The 20,960-nt window shown below is 36.4% G+C and overlaps 3 protein-coding genes across 6 annotated transcripts in view; 2 read left to right on the top strand and 1 right to left on the bottom strand.

The window, feature by feature from the left end:
- LOC117324011 (centrosomal protein kizuna-like) overlaps positions 1-6,498 on the top strand; it is a 37,065-nt gene extending 30,567 nt beyond the window's left edge. For all 4 annotated transcript variants that reach the window (XM_033879603.1, XM_033879601.1, XM_033879602.1 and 1 more), the window contains 2 exons: positions 5,600-5,655; positions 6,108-6,498. In XM_033879603.1, coding sequence (XP_033735494.1) covers positions 5,600-5,655; positions 6,108-6,211 — 160 coding nt within the window. In that variant the 3' untranslated portion in view covers positions 6,212-6,498. The remainder of the gene's footprint in view (positions 1-5,599; positions 5,656-6,107) is intronic.
- Positions 6,499-6,992: 494 nt separating this feature from the next.
- On the bottom strand, positions 6,993-13,041 carry LOC117324013 (RRP15-like protein). Its single transcript, XM_033879605.1, has 5 exons — positions 12,918-13,041; positions 9,857-10,278; positions 9,457-9,542; positions 8,807-8,996; positions 6,993-7,204 (listed from the first exon to the last, which is right to left on the bottom strand). The coding sequence occupies exons 1-5, from the start codon at positions 13,003-13,005 to the stop codon at positions 7,058-7,060; spliced, it is 933 nt and encodes a 310-aa protein (XP_033735496.1). The 5' UTR covers positions 13,006-13,041; the 3' UTR covers positions 6,993-7,057.
- A 177-nt stretch (positions 13,042-13,218) lies between these two features.
- Positions 13,219-20,960, top strand: LOC117324012 (DDB1- and CUL4-associated factor 4-like). The gene is made up of 6 exons (XM_033879604.1): positions 13,219-13,347; positions 14,288-14,537; positions 15,292-16,181; positions 18,873-19,040; positions 19,338-19,452; positions 20,616-20,960. Exons 2-6 carry the CDS (start codon positions 14,297-14,299, stop codon positions 20,864-20,866), a joined length of 1,665 nt encoding a protein of 554 aa, XP_033735495.1. The 5' UTR covers positions 13,219-13,347; positions 14,288-14,296; the 3' UTR covers positions 20,867-20,960.

Below are 20,960 nucleotides of genomic sequence, written 5' to 3'. Positions count from 1 at the left end.
TGTTATCGCTATTTCTGTGAAAGTACTGAAGGGATCTTTTTCAAATTTCATATGTAGGTTCCCCTCAGTGCCTAGTTTTGCATACTGGGACCAATACGAAAACAACATGGCCGACAGACAGCCATTATAGCTAAATCTTAAATTCTATATATAGGTTCCCCTTGTTTGAATAGTACTCGAGGACTGTTTCTGAATTTACACAGATAAGTAAGACTTAGAGGAAGGGAAAAGTAGGGAAAAGATCAATCTGACATGGAACCTATAAAGATCATTCAATGGTGGGCGCCAAGATCCCTCTGGGATCTCTTGTTATTAATGTACGCCGATGACTCGGTTCTAATTGCAGAATCACCGAGCGCTTTGCAATCAATGCTCGATGCAATGTTTACATATAATGATAAATGGAAACTCAAACTTAATGTTCAGAAAACAAAAATTGTAATATTTCGGAATGGTGGACGCTTAAAAGAAGATGAGAAATGGTTTTATAATAAGGTAGAAATTGAAGTTGAGAACGAATTTAACTACCTTGGTAAGCTTTTTAACTATAATGGCAAATTTAATAAAACACAGCAACATGCCGCAGAAAAGGGGAGAAAAGCGTATTTCAGACTTATGAATAAAATGAAAAACCATTATTTTAATATAGAAACGATATGTTCAGTTTTTGATACCTACGTTACCAGTGTTTTAAGTTATGCTAGTGAAGTGTGGGGCTTTCACAAAGCTACCGAGGTTGAAAAAGTACACTCACTGTTTTGTAAAAAAAGTCTAGGCGTTTCGAAAAGTACTAGTCACGATTTAGTTTATTTTGAATTAGGCAGATTACCTATGTATATAGTTAGAAAATTGAAAATTTTGAAATACTGGACTAAAATTAAAGATACTGATAACTGTGTGTTGAGAGCATGCTATGAACACAGGTTACTAAATAATGATGAGTGGATAGTGAATATTAAACTAGAACTAGAAAAACTAGGATTAGGGTATTTATGGAACAGCACTTTTGAAAGTAAAATTACTTACAAATTAATCGAAAGCAAATTCCAAGAAATTCATATTCAAGAACTGCTATGTAATATTCGAAACTCTCCAAAAGGTTATTTATATCAACATTTGATAGACAATTTTGGCTTGCAATTTTATTTAAGGAAACCTATCGATCACCGATACAAGAAGTGCATATCAAAAATTAGATTATCGTCGCATCAACTAAATATAGAGAGTGGAAGATACAGGAATGTAACAAGAGAAAATAGGAGATGTACATTATGCAATAATATTGATATTGAGGATGAGTTCCATTTTATTTTAAAATGTTCTTTTTACATAGACTTACGTACTAAATATTTGAAACCATACTATTATCGTAGACCTAGCATTTTTAAACTTATTCAACTCATGAGTGTGAAAAATGTCAAAGAGTTAAGTAATCTTGGAAAATTTATTCATTTTGCATATAAACGAAGGTCAGAAGCATTATAAGTAAATACTTGTTGTGTTCGTTTCAAATATTATATTTCATTTCTATTGAGATGTATTGATGTAATGTTTATTCCAGTCGGAACAACAAGTACTGCAGACTGTACACATAAATATCTATCTATATGCAAAGTATACATATCGGTGTCTTTCACAATATTTGTGTAATACTTTGACTCAAAGAATACTTATATAATTAATAAGAACATATATTTAAAATTGTGTTTACGTCGCAATCGATCACTCTCCAAATGTGAAATTATGTTTATTACAACATGTTCATTAATGTCAATTAACTATGTAAACCTTTGGGCTGTAAGGCCCCTGGAATAAAAATTGAAAACGACTGTGAATAGGGGAGTTAGGTGTGTGAATAGGGAGTTAGGTGTGAATAGGAGAGTTATGTGTGTTAATAGGGGAGTTAGATGTGAATAGGGGATTTAGATGTGAATAGGGTAGTTATGTGTGTGAATAGGGTAGTTATGTGTGTGAATAGGGTAGTTATGTGTGTGAATAGGGGAGTTAGGTGTGTGAATACGGGAGTTAGGTGTGTGAATACGGGAGTTAGTGTGTTAATAGAGGAGTTAGGTGTGTGAATAGGGGAGTTAGGTGTGTGAATAGGGGAGTTAGGTGTGTTAATGGGGGAGTTAGGTGTGTTAATACGGGAGTTATGTGTGTGAATACAGGAGTTAGGTGTGTGAATGGGGGAGTTAGGTGTGTGAATAGGGGAGTTAGGTGTGTGAATGGGGGAGTTAGGTGTGTGAATAGGGGAGTTAGGTGTGTGAATAGGGGAGTTAGGTGTGTTAATGGGGGAGTTAGGTGTGTTAATAGGGGAGTTAGGTGTGTTAATACGGGAGTTATGTGTGTGAATACAGGAGTTAGGTGTGTGAATGGGGGAGTTAGGTGTGTTAATAGAGGAGTTAGGTGTGTGAATAGGGGAGTTAGGTGTGTGAATAGGGGAGTTAGGTGTGTGAATACGGGAGTTAGGTGTGTTAATAGGGGAGTTAGGTGTGTTAATAGGGGAGTTAGGTATGTGAATACGGGAGTTAGGTGTGTTAATACGGGAGTTAGGTGTGTTAATAGGGGAGTTAGGTATGTGAATAGGGGAGTTGGGTATGTGAATAGGGTAGTTAGGTGTGTGAATACGGGAGTTAGGTGTGTTAATGGGGGAGTTATGTGTGTGAATAAGGGAGTTAGGTGTGTGAATAGAGGAGTTAGCTGTGTGAATAGAGGAGTTAGCTGTGTAAATAGGGGAGTTAGGTGTGTTAATAGGGGAGTTATGTGTGTGAATAGGGGAGTTAGGTGTGTGAATACGGGAGTTAGGTGTGTTAATAGAGGAGTTAGGTGTGTGAATAGGGGAGTTAGGTGTGTTAATGGGGGAGTTAGGTGTGTGAATAGGGGAGTTAGGTGTGTGAATAGGGGAGTTAGGTGTGTTAATACGGGAGTTATGTGTGTGAATACAGGAGTTAGGTGTGTGAATGGGGGAGTTAGGTGTGTTAATAGAGGAGTTAGGTGTGTGAATAGGGGAGTTCGGTGTGTTAATACGGGAGTTATGTGTGTGAATACAGGAGTTAGGTGTGTGAATGGGGGAGTTAGGTGTGTTAATAGAGGAGTTAGGTGTGTGAATAGGGGAGTTAGGTGTGTGAATAGGGGAGTTAGGTGTGTGAATAGGGGAGTTAGGTGTGTGAATACGGGAGTTAGGTGTGTTAATAGGGGAGTTAGGTGTGTTAATAGGGAAGTTATGTGTGTGAATAGAGGAGTTATGTGTGTGAATAGGGGAGTTAGGGGTGTGAATAGGGGAGTTAGGTGTGTGAATACGGGAGTTAGGTGTGTGAATAAGGGAGTTAGGTGTGTGAATAGGGGAGTTAGGTGTGCGAATAGAGGAGTTAGCTGTGTAAATAGGGGAGTTAGGTGTGTTAATAGGGAAGTTATGTGTTTGAATAGGAGAGTTAGGTATGTGAATAGAAGAGTTAGGTGTGTGAATACGGGAGTTATGCGTGTGAATACGGGAGTTAGGTGTGTGAATAGGGGAGTTAGGTGTGTGAATACGGGAGTTAGGTGTGTGAATAGGGGAGTTAGGTGTGTGAATACAGGAGTTAGGTGTGTGAATAGGGGAGTAAGTTTTGTCAATAGGGGAGTTAGGTGTGTGAATAGGGGAGTTAGGTGTGTGAATACGGGAGTTAGTGTGTGAATACAAGAGTTAGGTGTGTGAATACGGGAGTTAGTGTGTGAATACAAGAGTTAGGTGTGTGAATATGGGAGTTAGGTGTGTGAATACAAGAGTTAGGTGTGTGAATATGGGAGTTAGGTGTGTGAATAGGGGAGTTAGGTGTGTGAATATGGGAGTTAGGTGTGTGAATGGGGGAGTTAGGTGTGTGAATATGGGAGTTGTATGGTTGGTAAATCAGGTGGTGTATATGGTAGGTAAGTCAGGTGTTTATGGTAAGTAATGTGAGACAGGTGTGTAAATAAAGAATAAAATATTTACAGCATAAAGCAAACTGAGGTTGACACTTTCTCTGAACTTGTGTTCATCTCACTGCTACAATATATATCTGCAGATAAGCCCCTGTCCACGATTAAGCCCCATTCACAAATAAGCTCTTCCCAATATAATCAAAATTCAGTGTTAGTCATACATGGTTATATTGAACATCAAATTTTAATTATATTGAACCCTTCCCAAACTTTAATAGTGATAACACTAAATTTTCATGCTAGGGGAGGTGGCTTATCTAAGATAAAATTACTGTTCTGTACTTCTGTATACATGGATGCTTAAAGTGTATATAATAATTGTAAGTAATTTTGTTTTATTTTCAGTAAAAACAACTGTTTAAAATGAATAACTGTATGTTAACCTAATGCATGTAATAGTTTATTGTGTACATCAAGAGACCAAGGATTATAATCTTGAGTTGATTGTATATGTTTTCTGTTAGGCTGTTCTATCTATGAAGGCTACAGGTAAATGGGCACATTGTATAATTACTGTGTCATTTCTTAATTCATGAAATCATTCATTTTCAGTCCCAAATCATGTCATCATCTTCATGTTATTTGTAGTAGATACATATGTACTGTGTGTATTTTTCTCTAATAAATGTTTGTAAAGTGAAAGTGTATGGTGATGTCATGTATATCATAACAATATATCCCAGCTTTGATTTTCAAAAAAACATCAGCCAGTTGACCTTTTGTCCAGAGTAGCTTTAACATTGGTTCAGTTTATTGTAACATGATCTATCATTCATTGTTATTCATTAATAATGAGTTTTGTTTTAACTTGTGATCTTGACCTTTGACTTAAGCCTGTAAACTTGACAAGCTTCTTGTCCTTGTTAAACAGTGGTGTTGTCATCAGTATGATTCAAGTAAATAAAAAAACACTTGAATGTTTCTTCAAGTGACAATATGGATTCTTGATGTTTGATATTAAATTGACAGAAAGCTTCGACTTAATTAAATAAAATGTGACCTTTACCATCAAGGAACGTCTGCCACAGGCCTAGCTATAAGATCATATATGTAGATTTTAAAGAGTGCTTTGTTTAAAAGAATGGAGAACTGTTCCCGAGAGCATTGACTAGACAACTGGACTGGTAGTTAATGGATCAACAAAGCTCAATTCTGTCATTTAAATGTTTGATATGATATTATAAACTAGTTTTAGTTCTACTTTCTATAAAATGTTAAGATTTCTTCTATTACATCTGTTGGTGTCAAGGCATTAACAAGAATATATATACATATTTTTACATATTTACTGTTTCCGAGATCTTATCTTAATTAAATTATGGTTACCAGTATTTATTTTAGAGATTTTGTTTTAATCCATGCTTTTTAGGCAAAATATCAAAACTATATTTTATAATCCATTTGATTGCACTGGTTCTTTTCATGTAACTTAATTGTAAAACAGAAATCCATTAGAATTATGAGTAATATTGAGTCATGCTAGGTACAATCATGGATTTACCAGTATATTGTACAAGTGTGTGTCATAGCTGAAAAAATGTAATGGAAGCTTTATTTAACATTCTGTCTGTAAATTTGCATACAAGTCAAGAAAAAAGTCACTGCTAAATGTTCATGTACTTGTTCTGCTTTTCTGTAGTGTGAAGTCAGCTTTGGGTTCCACAGCCGGTTCATCCAAGTCTTACAGGAAAGTTGGTAAGTATTAAAATTGTCATTATATAATGTCTAACTTTTCAGACATTAAGCTAAGTCAGAGAGTAACAATGACTAGATACTAGGACTGATTTATTTAGGTTTTTAGTTTTCCTTCCGAGACAATGACTAGATACTAGAAACAATATATTAAGGTTTTCAGTTTTCCTTCCGAGACAATGACTAGATACTAGAACCGATTTATTTGGGTTTTCAATTTTACTTCAAATGGATATGTTGCAGTATTTAAGATATTTTTGTTCTATTTTGTTTTCCTTCAACATCTTACTTTAATGTTCCATGTTGTGACAGACCTGCATCACCAACAAGTCTGACGCTATGTTACCTTATCTTGTTGATGAGCCAATGAGAATAGTATTTGCTTATGTATCATTGCGACATCCGTTTCTATTATTGAAGTTTTTAGATACAATTGTGTGCGTGTTTTTTTGCAGGTATTCAATTCAGCTCTGACCTAGATACTGACACAGAACCGGAGATACCAATGGGCAGGAAGAATGAGGACGAAAAGGACGACTTCTATGAGTTCTATGAATAGCAGTCGTTACTACAAACTACAGATAATTAGATATGTAATAGTATTAATAGATGTTTATGCTCATCTGCTCTCACTGCAGTAATGTATAAACATGTCTACAGATGTAAACATATGTAAAAATTTATTTATTGTTCCATAATATATGTTACTTACTAAGAGCCAGATAGTACATTACCATGTGTAAATACTCCTGCAAATCTTCTAACCTGCCATATGATTATGTGTTTTTCTGTGATATTTAAAATAAGCAAATATATTTAAGAAGTTAAATAAATGTAAGCATTGGATAAACTTGTCTCGTTCTTATTTCAATCTAAAGCTGTGTTGACAGCTTCTTCCTCTGGTGTTGATAAAAGAAATCAAAATTATCCTTTCAAAGCAACAATATCATGATTCATTCTAATGACTAGAATAGCAATGTGTAACAGGAAGAGCCCTTCAATTCCCGTAAAGCAGACAATTGTAACAAACTTTATACGATAAATTCACAAATCATGTCAGATTCCAGATGTGGTATACACAAGTAGGAGACGAGTCCTACTAAATATGTCCCTTAAGTTGCTGAAGGATCACTTTTGTAGTTCTGAAGAAATACTAAGCTAAACAGATGGCAAGAGACTTTTGCATGTAGGACTCCTACTTGAGATTTCTTGAAAGTGTCCCAGATTCCTTTGGTTCATCAGTAATAGCGTTATCAATAAGTGTTTATGAGACATATGGACTATAGAATACTGGTCACTCAAACATGTAAATGAAATGGAAAGCAAAACAAAAGAAAACAACATTGTTAACAAATTTATATATAAAATAAGATCCCCCACTCCCCCAAATCACACACACATAACTCTAACCGTCCTCCGAATCATCAGAAAATTCATGATTGTTGGAGTCATGATCACTGTCACTACTTTGTTGGTCCCAGTCCTTCATTTTGGCACCCATCATAAAATCCTCACGTAATATACTCCATTTTTCTTCGGGTTCCTCCTTGATCTGGAGAATAAATTCAACAAGAATGAGAAAAGTCCACATATGACTTTCTACATCTACTTAGCACCTTAAATACACCAATTAAAACTATCTGTAATATCTAACAGCATTTACTAGGCAAGCTATTTATTTTATATAAAAAAAAACACCAAAATTCCTAATTTATCAGATTTGAGACAAAAGCATTATGAATTGTACACAACAACCATAAACATTGATGCTAAATTTAATTAAACTGAATGATGCACTAAAAGTGTGTGTAGAAGTTATTACCATATTTTTACCAGGTATAAGAACCAGAAGAGAGAGAATACCAGGAACAATTTAGTATATAAAAAATGTACTCCCTAAGTTGCAGACAATACATACGTGCAGTGTATTGTATATTAAGTTTATGATGATCAACATTTGCAGAGCATGACCCTGATACAAATGTACTTCATTTATGAGATTCAGTCAAGTGTTTAACTCATGTTTTTTAATCATAGTGTTAAGTTTTCAACAAGAGGCCCAGAGGGCCTGCATCACTCACCTGGATATTTCTGTAATTATGGCAAAATGTTCTAATCTAAATCCTTCATTTAAACATACAACATTGCAAAATAATTCCCCAGGCTAAATTTCATCAAAATCTCAAGCTAAATTTCATCAAAATCCATTTAGTTGTTCATTTTAAAAAGAATTACCTCAATTTCCTATTCAGTATTGGACCTTGCCCCTTCAGCCTCAAGGAAACCACACCCTCCATTGACACAATGTTAGATCTGCTTGGCTGATTTATACTCTAGAACTAAATTCATCACAATCCATTCATGCATTCAGGAGAAGAAGGGATTTAAATATAATAAGAATTTACCTCAATTTCCCATATCAGGCCCCACCCCTACGGCCCCAGGGAAGCTACACCCTCCATTTATTCAACATTAGATCTCCTTTGCCAAATAATGCTCCAGTCCAAATTTCATCAAAATTCATTCTGGAGTTCAGAACTAGTAAGGATTTACAGTATTTACCTCAATTTCACCTATTTGGCCCTGCCCCTCCAGCCCCTCCCCTACTTTATTTATATAACGTTAGATTTCTATGTCTAATAATGCTCCAGACCGGCAACAGATGCTGCACTATCACCTGAGCTAAAAAATGGTTAATTATAATATCATTACAAAGAGTTATACCTCTGTAAGATACTGTTGAACAGATCTTGTTGATATATGGCTGCATACAAAGTCTCGTCAAATTTAGTTGAAATTTACTTTAGCTATTGTATTCCCAAGGTCCAATATTAATAGTACATCTGTATATTAAAAGGTTACAAAGTGTCAATTACTCTGTAAATTACAGACGAATAACTCCCATTTTGGAACTTGTCCAAGATCTTGTTGATATCTGTATGCAGTCAGTTTCCTCAAACTTTGATGATATTTACTCAAGTTATCGTTCACAAGGTAATTTATATACAGGATACCACGGTATGGCATAAGTTCACAATGATCCTTTGTTTCAGGTGAACTGTAATGACTTTTCCTCTGGAAGCTACAGAGGAATTGACGAAAATATGATGATCTGTATTCAGAAATAAAAAATTAAGTGATACACAACCCTAACCTTTAGAGTGTCTGGTTTCCTGTCTGTCTGTGTGTCTGTATTACTTTCTGTCCCCTTCAGTATATCCAGGAACTTGCCCTTTGTCATATTTCCAATAACCTTTGCCTTCTTTGCCTCAGTTAGCCCAGTACTTTCCTCCTCCAATATCTTCTGTTGTTTACGCACTGCATTAAACAGCTGGACCACTCCCCTACAAATACATGTACGTACAGTAGGTGAAACTACATACACATCTCTACTCTATTTATCAATAGATCATACCCAGCGATTTTACATACAGTGTACATGGTGCTCATTCTTCCTCACAAGTATGAACACTCCATGATATTATACAGCTGGATAACTTAAAAAGTATGAAACTGATGTAAAAACAAATCAATCCAAAAATTAATTTACATTTGATATACATGTAGGATTCCTTTGTAGTTGAGGTATTTACATCATCTAAATGATTGTGTTTGATGGTCATTTCTGTTGTACAAGTTGACTGATACTTCAAATGTGTTTTTAAATACATAATCTTCCTGTTGTTTTCATACAGTTACTTACAGAAGACACAGTAAATTTTTAAACAAGGACAAAAAAGATGATCTAACACTTTACCATATAATTTACTGTTATACAATGATTCTTTTGGCCAAACAACAAACCTCTGAGCTATACGTTGAAGTGCCTTTTCTTTGTCTCGTTCTAATGGGTCTGGTTTTGTTCTGCCCATTGCCTCCCAAAGGCGTTTCTAGACAAAATGAGGAGATTGAAAATGATGCTGATCCAACTGTGTTTATAGTCTATAAATTTATAAATTTCAGTGATATTAGAAGGTGGCTTATTCTATGTATTTGATACTAAAGAAAAAATTGTAGGGAATCATTTCAGTTTTGAAGGTCCTATCTGTAACTGTAAACAAAGGGTCCTGGAACTTGAACAGTTAGTGTTGTTGGTTACAAACCAATGGGAACTTGAGTTGGCTATCTAGCCTTAGTTAGACAAATCATATCACTTTTCCTTTTTTCTCAATTATTGAGGAATTTAGTTCAAGAGATAATTCACCTTTTCTAAGCTTGCTAAGCTTTCATTTAATTCATCACTGAGTTTTGATTTCTTCTCTTCACCATCTTCCTCAGTTTCCTTCTCTCTTCTTTTACGATTTATTTCTTTATCACTTGTCCCTTTTGCCATAATAACCTGGGTGCGTTTTGGTAATTGTTTCCCTAAAATTTTTGCCATGGCATTTGCCAAGCCAGCTTTATTAGACTTCCCTGGACCATCGTCTTCTGACGCTTCGTCAGCACCTGATGCTTCATCATCTCCTGACGCTTCATCATCTCCTGACGCTTCGTCAGCACCTGATGCTTCATCATTTCCTGATGCTTCATCATCACCTGATGATTCACCATTGCTTGACACTTCATCGTCCGATAGTTCACTGTTTTCTGAAGCTCCATCTTCCACAACATCCTCTTCATCTCCATCTGTAATAAGAAAATTTAGAAATGTAAAAATGATTTTTATTATATCTTCCTGTAATTAGAAAGTGAGCAGTTTGCCTCCACATTGAACCTTTAAAGTTTAACATGCACCTTGCAGTTCAACTCATCATTATGCTCAAATGAAATGCCTTCCAACATGAAGCTAGAACGCAACTTTATCACAATATTTATGTACACTATAAAACACTATTAAGAGCGAAGCTCTCTTTCAGACAACACGTGTATAAGCTATATTTTCAATCAATTCTATACCCCTTCAACTTTGAAATTGTGTCCCGCGGGAAAAGTCGTGCGCCTCCAGTAGAGGCAGCCATGTTTGAAATCTCGTTCCCTACACGACGAGATCTGAAATATTTCTCTCTCGTCGAAATAAAAAACTGAAAGTTAGTTCAAAATTACTTTATTCTTGAAATATCCACACAACCCATGTCAAAGGCCTGATTCATTTAAAAGCTACAATTTCTATTTTTCTTTTGACGGACGAGGTAAATGTATTTTGCGAATTAGATTGGCTTGAGATATCTCGTTGGTTACCTAAATCGGAACCCTCCCAGTTTCGGTGCTGATCAAATTGGATGCGAGAATAGAATAAGAGGTTATTTTGCTGCATATGTGCATTATATAGAACAGTTTTTAATTGTTTTATCATTAGATAACGGCATTGTAAGCACAACTTTCCATGTTTCAACCGAAAACCCTGAAATATTACTGAGTTGAACACCCCATTCAGAATGGTGCTGTATTGTCGGCAAGCGTGACGTCATAAGAATTCAACGTCGAAGATTATGCCACTGTTTCCCGCGCTTTCTCAGCGCATATATTTTACGAGTTTTTCGTCTTCCAGATTTCTGTGAAATATGTGATACCAGGTATTTTTATGGGAAACAAATAACTTCTGTATTTTCAAAGTGGGTATAGATTGTATTAACTGCAGCAGTTGCTGCATTTTCTTATCATAAAATTTCATCAAAACTTGTATTAAATTAATAAAATTTCATGATTTGTCCAATATGCACTCACTTCAGATTAAAAACCTGGATGCTTATGATATATCTCAAATAATAGTCTAAGCCAGTGATTTTGCTTCTTGTTACTTCAACCATGGACTTAGATATACACACTAATATATGTCCATGCTTTAACCTAAAAACAAAACCAAAACCCAACAGATGCATCAAATAAAAGATGATATAGATATACCTCGCACGTTTAAATTGTAACTAGTTTATAGATACGATTGCCTTCTAGCTTCCTTTAGCTCAGTCAGTAAAGCAGCTGACCATTTAAGCCAGGGGTCGCGGGCTCGATCCCGGTGGAGGCACAATACTTGCTTTTCTGTTACATCGGTTGACAACTCCAAGTGCAAGCTATAGGGAAATGAGAGGATTCGTCGGGGATAAAACCTGAGTTAATGTGTGTTCGGGGCAAACACGTTTGAAAAGTGAGGAATAGTGAGGCAGGTTTTAATTGTAAATAGTGTACATAGTGATTTCAAGTGGGGGAATTTCCATTAAGCTCAGTTGGTAGAGCGACGGACCAGTAAGCACAGGGTCGCGGGTTCAATCCCCTCAATGGAGGTAATATATTCGCTTTCCCGTTATATATATCATGAGAATCTTGTTGTATTGTCTGTCCTTTTACGGTTTTAGTAGCATATGAAATATTCAGTGACATGTCATCACGGATATAATATGTACGATCATTTGGAATCCGACAATGCAAAGTAATTAAGACAATGAAAGTCACATCAGGACAAACAATAAGAATTTCAACTGATATATGTATAGATGTAATACATAGTTTATGTTACAATGTGTTTACATGTTATAGATTTAGATTTTAAAATGGGGGGGGGGGGGGGGGGGGTTATAATCACCTATTATATTTTGGCCTAGTTTGTAAGTTAACCCCCCCCCCCCCCCCCCCCCCCCCCCCCCCCCCCAAAAAAGAAATAAGTCTGAAATTCTGAAAACGTGGTAGTATATACACACTGCGATATGTCCAAGTATACACGTACATGTTATTAAACTTTAAGATTAACGGTGAGTGATTACTGTCACAGCTGCGCTCTTTTAAGGCTTTGCCTTCATTCATATTAAAGCCTTCAATACTGTAATAATATATAGAAATACAAAACAAAAAAATCAATATTATCAATTATTGCGATAAATTTCCTGAAGATTTAATTCAATATTGCCCAATTCAACAACACAAAAATACTTTTCTTACTTTCAGAGTTAATATAATACACTGTCAAATTATAACACTGGATTAAAATATGCATTGCTATCCTACAAGATGTACTTAAAACAGTCGTTATCTAAGTACATGTACCAAGTTTTATTGTAAGACCTGTTTGAATATAGCAGTATCAATTTCATGGAAAGGCAATAAAATAAGAATACCTTTTTTCTGAATAATCCTTGTCACATTCAATATAGATAAATTAACGTTATTATGGTTATAGACATACACATGTAGACTAATATGGTATATGAACGACAGAGTCCACCATGTTTACGAAGACGTAGATGATCGATGATATAATATTAGGCCTATATCTCCCGATACATGTTCGTATGGTGGCATTATTGAGAAATGTAATTGACAATATACAAAACCTGATTCGACGTCGCTGTCATCTAAATCACCATCATCAGAGCCGAAATCGACATTAGCAATAGATGATTCCACGTGCATGTCCGCCATGATTGTTAGAGTTGATATAAATTCCAATTTGTTAACGAAGAAATTCGAACTAAATATTTGAAAATATTATCAAATACAACACGAACCAACAAAGAAAATTCCAGACGAATGTTTTCATAGTGACTGCATTCAATAGCTATTAAAATCATAATCCTTAATGAAAACATATAAAATATTGTGAAAATTTCGTTCCGTTACTATTGGATATATTTTGTATTTTCAGTCTTATAACCGGAAGTTAAAATTGTAAACAGCGACTCAAACAGTCAAACAGCAGGGTTTAGAAAGAATATCATGTCGTTTTTATTCATTCAATGTTGTTGACGAAATAGAAACTTGAAGGTGTGTAATCTAATTAATATCGTCTTTATTAGATATTTGTCGTTTTGAGTAATGAAGGTTAAGATATATCTGCATTTTTTATGTTCTTCAGACGAGAGGAGATGCACTATATAATTCCCTTTGCGCAATTGGCTCCATTTGGAATTCATGTTGTCGACAAAGTTTGGTATCATGTTTGTTAAACCAATCACAGGATCGCGTGGTTGCGCATAAAATATATGCCACCATACTGCAATTAAGCAGTATCGGTGTTATGACCTCAATAAACGTCGATTTATTTTGTGGAAATAAGATCAGGGGCGACCACTCATGTATTACAGTTGACAAAAAATGATAGTTTATTATAAAGTAAGAGTTATTGATGAAAACTTTAAAGGATGTGAAACGTCTTTGTTAAATCTCATCAAGAAGAAAAATAACATCATATGTTAATCCTTATGATATGTATGTCATCTAGTATTTAAATCTAATAATAGTTTTCTTACTGAGCGACTCGGCCCACAGATAATTATTTTTCATATCCAGTGTTCACTACTGGAAGAATATTTCTCAAACTTCACATGTTCCTTAGTTGCGCAAAATATTTGAAAATGTTATTCTGACAATAGCGCGAATTCAAGAGTGCGCTAATAAATCTGAATACCCTCTGAACGCTGAAATATGAGTATGCTAAAATAGGTACATGCAAAGTTATGTTCTGTGTTCAACATGTGACTGAAGTCATTATATAAACTGCCTACAGACTACCCAGTTCAGGCACTGTCAGACTTTACCACTGCAAGTGTCTCCATATGTCACCTGCATGTAGCCCATAGTAGCGATCACAGGAGAAGTAAATCCTGTAAATTAAACCAAGCAAGCAATGCTATATATACAGCATTGAATATATACCAGAATTTTATTCTTGTTACTATAACCCAATGAAACCATTCATTTACAGCAGTACATTATGAAAAGGAATGACTTGCTAGCTAAATGGAGGCATCATGATGCAGCAGAGTCGAGTCACCACGAGGAAAGATCACAGATTAGTAAAACTCAAAGAGATGATAGAAGACCAAGGATGGTGAAGGAGAAAGGCCAACCAAGAAAACATAATTCCAACAGACAGAAAAGTTCAGGAAACTTAAGTCAGCAAAGCAAGTCGCAGGCAACAGGGACCAATATGGGGTCAGCAGATACCAACATGGGTATCCTTTATAATAAAAACAGACGCATGAATTTACAATTCAGCTTGTGGACATAGACCTTAGTACAATAATATCAATAGCTTATCACTAAATCTTACTATTCTTGGCTCTCATTAAGTTGGGTTAGAAGGCATTTGGTTTAATCATATAATTAGCAAGTTTATGAGAACTACAAAATGGCAGAACAATATATACACAAATGTATATATCTGCACTGACTTAAGAGTAAGCTATCCTGTTGCCAAATCTTCTGAAAATTAAGATATGTGCATTAAAATAAATGTGACTATATGTACTACATACAATGTATATATATATGTCCAAGTACTACAGGCCTCCAGTAAACCTTCAAAAGTATATTTTTAACTCGCAAAAATAAGATTTGACTTGATCTTTGGATTGAAGGAACAAGTCTAGTTGACACTTGACCCTTCAGACTTCTTAGAAATAGTTATTAGATTCCTTAAATTACTAAAAATCAAGGGTCAACTGGATGTCCTGCTAAAATGTACATGTTTTTATTATAATTTCACCAATCTTAAGTGTGTTTTATGTGAAGCAGAACTGGACTAGGCTGAATGCTGGTGACTAGGTAGCTCAAATGGTTACAGCGTCTATGTACAGTAAGGTTTCCCGAATTCAAGTTTTTGTCCAACTTGACATAACTTCCTATTAAATGCAAATAATCAATGCCGAGATGTTATAATTGCTCTAACATATCTATTAACTGAATGATTCCTTGATTATTCTGTAGATATACCAGGGTTTTACTTTGATGTAGAGAAGAGAAAGTACTTCCGCATTCAGCCCAACCACAACAGAAGTAGTAGCAGCACTGTGACAAAGGAGACAATCCAAAGGAAAGAAAAGGAAGAACTCAGGTTAAAAGAAGTATCTTGTACAGAATCCTGTAAAAAACCAAAACTGTCAACATATCAACCTCATGAAAAAGGTTCAAAATGCTGCAGTGATCTACCTCATCTGTTGAATAGTATATGTACTGGTACAATATCAAAACATCAACTAGATAATTTGTTTGCTTTTAAAAGAGTTTCCAACATAAATTCAACTCATGCTGGTTGTCAGAGACTTACAAATCGTAATCAAACAGCCTATAGTAAACTTGAACACATGCAGAAAATAGAGGTTGGTGAAAATTCAGATTGTATTCTTGGATTGTGGAGCAAAAAGGAGATTAGTAATTACAGTATTCAGCTGTTAGACATAAAGAGAGATAAGAGGTTAAATGTTGAGAGTCGTTTAAGTGTCAACATTGAGTCTCCAGACTTTTCTTCTTTAGTGACTTGGAATAAGGTGACTGATTTATGTTGGGCTGACCTGAAACGTAACGATAGTAACAGTAAAGTCAGACATGTTTTGTTTACAACCATGTCCTTCACCTGGGCTGGTGATGACATGAGCATGGCCAGAATATGTCAGTTTCCAAAGACACTTGACAGAAGTCATGACCTTGAGTTTAGTTTGGGTCATAAATGTATATGGACTTGTGCCTGGAACAATCATGGACAAAACTTTAGTGTAGGAAGTGAGAAGTGTGGTCTACTGCTGGACGTGGAAACAAGACGCCTCTGGGAACTCAACACCAACAATAGTGATCCCCTGGCACAGATTTTTGACACAAAAGTAAGATCATCAGAAATAAACTCCTGACACACTAACGGTATTTGATCTGAATTACACAATATATGTTTGCATTCAGAATGTTATTTCAATATAGCCCAGTATAGCTTCACCATTGAAGCCATGGGTAGTTTTACCATTGTAGTCTTGAGTGGCTGTATGATTGAATCCCTGAATGGCTGTACCATCAAAGTCCTGAGTAGCTCTACTACTAAAGCCTTAATCGATGAATTGCCCTACCACTGAAGTCCTGTGTAGTCCAGCTATTGTATCCATGTGTAGCCCTACCATTGAAGCCCTGTGTAGTTCTGTCATTGAAACCCTGTGTAGCCCTACCATTGAAGCCCTGAGTAGCCCTACCATTAAAGTCCTGAGTAGCCCTACCATTGAAGCCCTGTGTAGTCGTACCATTGGAGCCCTGAGTAGCCCTACCATTGAAGCCCTGAGTAGCCCTACCATTGAAGCCCTGAGTAGCCCTACCATTGAAGCCCTGAGTAGCCCTATCATTGAAACCCAGTGTAGTTCTGTCATTGAAGTCCTGTATGGTCCTATTATTGATGTCCTGTATGGTCCTATCATTGAAGTCCTGTATGGTCCTCTCATTGATGTCCTGTATGGTCCTATCATTTAAGTCCTGTATGGTCCTACCATTGAAGCCCTGTGTGGTCCTATCATTGAAGCTCTGTGTGGTCCTATCATTGAAGCCCTGTATGGTCCTATCATTGAAGCCCTGTATGGTCCTATCATTTAAGTCCTGTATGGTCCTATCATTTAAGTCCTGTATGGTCCTACTATTGAAGTCCTGTATGGTCCTATCATTTAAGTCCTGTATGGTCCTATCATTGATGGTCTGTATGGTCCTACCATTGAAGCCCTGTATGGTCCTATCATTTAAGTCCTGTATGGTCCTATTATTGATGTCCTGTATGGTCCTATCATTGAAGCCCTGTATGGTCCTATCATTGATGTCCTGTATAGTCCTATCATTGATGTCCTGTATGGTCCTATTATTGAAGGCCTGTGTGGTCCTATCATTGAAGGCTTGTGTGCTTCTGTCATTGAAGCTGTGATCAGCAATACATTTGAAGCCATAATTGCCTTACCAATGAAACATAGCTACCAAGCTCTGAGTAGCTTCACTATAAAACTCCATTGCAGCCCTAATTAGCCATTCCATAAAAGCCCTGATCATATTAGGTCCACCAATTTACCCTTTGTATTTCTATCACTGAAGCTTGAAGTAGCTCCACCATGGTTCCCTTAGTATTTATGACATTGAAGCCTGAAGTAAGTCTACCAAGTTACCCTTTGTATGTCTGTCATTGAAGCTTGAAGTAACTCCACCAAGTTACCCATTGTATGTCTGTCATTGAAGCTTGAAGTAGCTCCACCAAGTTACCCTTTGTATGTCTATCATTGAAGCTTGAAGTAACTCCACCAAGTTACCCTTTGTATGTCTGCCAGTGCCATTGAAGCTTGAAGTCAATCTACCAAGTTGCCCTTTGTATGTCTATCATTGAAGCCTGAAGTAACTCCACCAAGTTAACCTTTGTATGTCTGTCATTGAAGCTTGAAGTAGCTCCACCAAGTTACCTTTTGTATGTCTGTCATTGAAGCTTGAAGTCAATCTACCATGTTACCCTTTGTATGTCTGTCATTGAAGCTTGAAGTAACTCTACCAAGTTACCCTTTGTATGTCTGTCATTGAAGCTTGAAGTCAATCTACCAAGTTACCCTTTGTATGTCTGCCATTGAAGCTTGAAGTCAATCTACCAAGTTACCCTTTGTATGTCTATCATTGAAGCCTGAAGTAACTCCACCAAGTTAACCTTTGTATGTATGTCATTGAAGCTTGAAGTAGCTCCACCAAGTTACCTTTTGTATGTCTGTCATTGAAGCTTGAAGTCAATCTACCAAGTTACCCTTTGTATGTCTGTCATTGAAGCTTGAAGTAACTCTACCAAGTTACCCTTTGTATGTCTGTCATTGAAGCTTGAAGTCAATCTACCAAGTTACCCTTTGTATGTCTGTCATTGAAGCTTGAAGTAACTCCACCAAGTTACCCTTTGTATGTCTATCATTGAAGCCTGAAGTATGTCTACCAAGTTACCCTTTGTATGTCTGTCATTGAAGCTTGAAGTAGCTCCACCAAGTTACCCTTTGTATGTCTATCATTGAAGCTTGAAGTAACTCCACCAAGTTACCCTTTGTATGTCTGTCATTGAAGCTTGAAGTAACTCTACCAAGTTACCCTTTGTATGTCTATCATTGTCGAAGCTTGAAGTAACTCCACCAAGTTACCCCTTGTATGTCTGTCATTGAAGCTTGAAGTAACTCCACCAAGTTACCCTGTATGTTTATCATTGGAGCTTGAAGTAGCTCCACCAAGTTACCCTTTGTATGTCTGTCATTGAAGCTTGAAGTAACTCCACCAAGTTACCCTTTGTATGTCTATCATTGAAGCTTGAAGTAATTCCACCAAGTTACCCTTTGTATTTCTGTCATCGAATTTGAAGTAGCTCCACCAAGGTTTCCTTAGTATTTCTGACATTGAAGCCTGAATCAGTTTCACCAGTAGGTCCTGCCCCTGTTTAGGGGTAACCATTATACATTAATGTCTGTATTGGTGGGAGTACCAGATAGTTAACAGTATGTTATGACACAATATTGGAATGAATATCTTGTATATTTCAGTCCCGTTACCGTCTGTACATGGGGACACGGAAGAACCAGATTCTATCTCATGACCTTCGCAGCATATCTACCCGCCCTACAGCAAGCATGAGTCAGTCCTGTAGTGTCTGTAGTCTACGACTTTTCCAGGATGAAACAAAACTATTGGCTAGTGATGTTCGTGGCAAAGTATGTATAACTTTGTGGCTTCTACCTGTCCTTAAGAAAATCACCTGAAGTTAGTAAAATTCCAGTATATTATTGTAGACTTTGCTAATCCTACATTGGGCCATATATATATACCGTTATAGGTACAATATACATGAGAAAAATCCCCCTCAAATTATGCTTTTATCAGTAATATGATGAATTTATATACTGTATAGGTATATATTTTTTGATTTTTTGGTTTTGTTTATTTGGTGATGTTGCTTTATCTCTAAAATCTTTTTGAACACCACATATATGTAAGCTGTTGTTTTATAGGTTTGTCTATGGGACCTACGAATGAGGAAAGTTGTCCAGCGGTATGTTGGATTGAAAAACCAGTATCGATGTATACCTATACATGTGGATGACCAGGAACGCTTTGTATATGGAGGTTAGTTAAATATTTCTACATGTAGAAAGCACTTTTACAGATGTAGTGCATAGTAACAAGTTGTTTCTCTTGTTGAATAGATATTTAAATTAGTCATTAATGAACCCACTCATGTGACAACAAGTAAGATTAGACAAGAGGTTAAGATGGCCTGTATCTTACATCTAGATATTTGAGCAGTGATGGATAAGTATTTTTAGACTTCCCAGAAATTTTCAGCATCATATAGTCAGCACATTGCCTATAGCTACCCATCTGTATGAATAGTGAATACTCAATACATTTGTTTTGAATTGTGTCTGATCATGAACTTTCCCCGATTCTGTGACATCACAGCTAACTGGCAATACTCAATACATTTGTTTTGAATTGTGTCTGATCATGAACTTTCCCCGATTCTGTGACATCATAGCTAACTGGCAATACTCAATACATTTGTTTTGAATTGTGTCTGATCATGAACTTTCCCCGATTCTGTGACATCACAGCTAACTGGCAATACTCAATACATTTGTTTTGAATTGTGTCTGATCATGAACTTTCCCCGATTCTGTGACATCACAGCTAACTGGCAATACTCAATACATTTGTTTTGAATTGTGTCTGATCATGAACTTTCCCCGATTCTGTGACATCACAGCTAACTGGCAATACTCAATACATTTGTTTTGAATTGTGTCTGATCATGAACTTTCCCTGATTCTGTGACATCACAGCTAACTGGCAATACTCAATACATTTGTTGTTATGAATTGTGTCTGAACTCTCACTGATTCTGTCAAATCACAGCTGACTCGCAATACTCCATACATTTGTTGTTTTGAATTGTGTCGGAACTTTCCCCGGTTCTGTCCCATCACAGCTGACTTGCAATACTCCATACATTTGTTGTTTTGAATTGTGTCGGAACTTTCCCTGATTCTGTGACATCACAGCTGACTCGCAATACTCCATACATTTGTTGTTTTGAATTGTGTCAGTCTGATCATGAACTTTCGTTGATTCTGTGACATCACAGCTAACTCACAATACTCCATAGTTTGTTGTTTTGAATTGTGTCTAAACTTTCCCTGATTCTGTCCCATTACAGCTGACTCGCAATACTTCATACATTTGTTGTTTTGAATTGTGTCTAAACTTTCCCCGATTCTGTTCCATTACAGCTGACTCCGATGGATACATACATTTCTGGTGCCTTCAGACAGGAGCATTGCTGCGGACGATACCTCCCCCATCCTCTCTTGCACAGGACTTTATCCCCACGGTGGCCTACTCAGAGAGGTGGGCTGGTGAGGAAGGCAATGCTGGCCTGTTGATGGGCCTTGGTGACAAGTTCTATCTTTACCCAAGCATGAATGCAGATGTTGACACCTCTTCTGTATCAACTGATGTCTCCACGCCCATATATTTTTGATAAGTGCTGAAACTTATCTCCCATTTAAATGACTATAAATTTCTGTGATATTGTGTGTCCTAAAAACAGCAATTAAAATTGTTTGGACATATTG

The sequence above is a fragment of the Pecten maximus genome, chromosome 3, assembly GCF_902652985.1.
Source record: "Pecten maximus chromosome 3, xPecMax1.1, whole genome shotgun sequence".
In the NCBI taxonomy this organism is placed as follows: domain Eukaryota; kingdom Metazoa; phylum Mollusca; class Bivalvia; order Pectinida; family Pectinidae; genus Pecten; species Pecten maximus.
The sequence above is the reverse complement of the archived record's forward strand: the minus strand, read 5'-3'. Positions and strand labels throughout refer to the sequence as shown.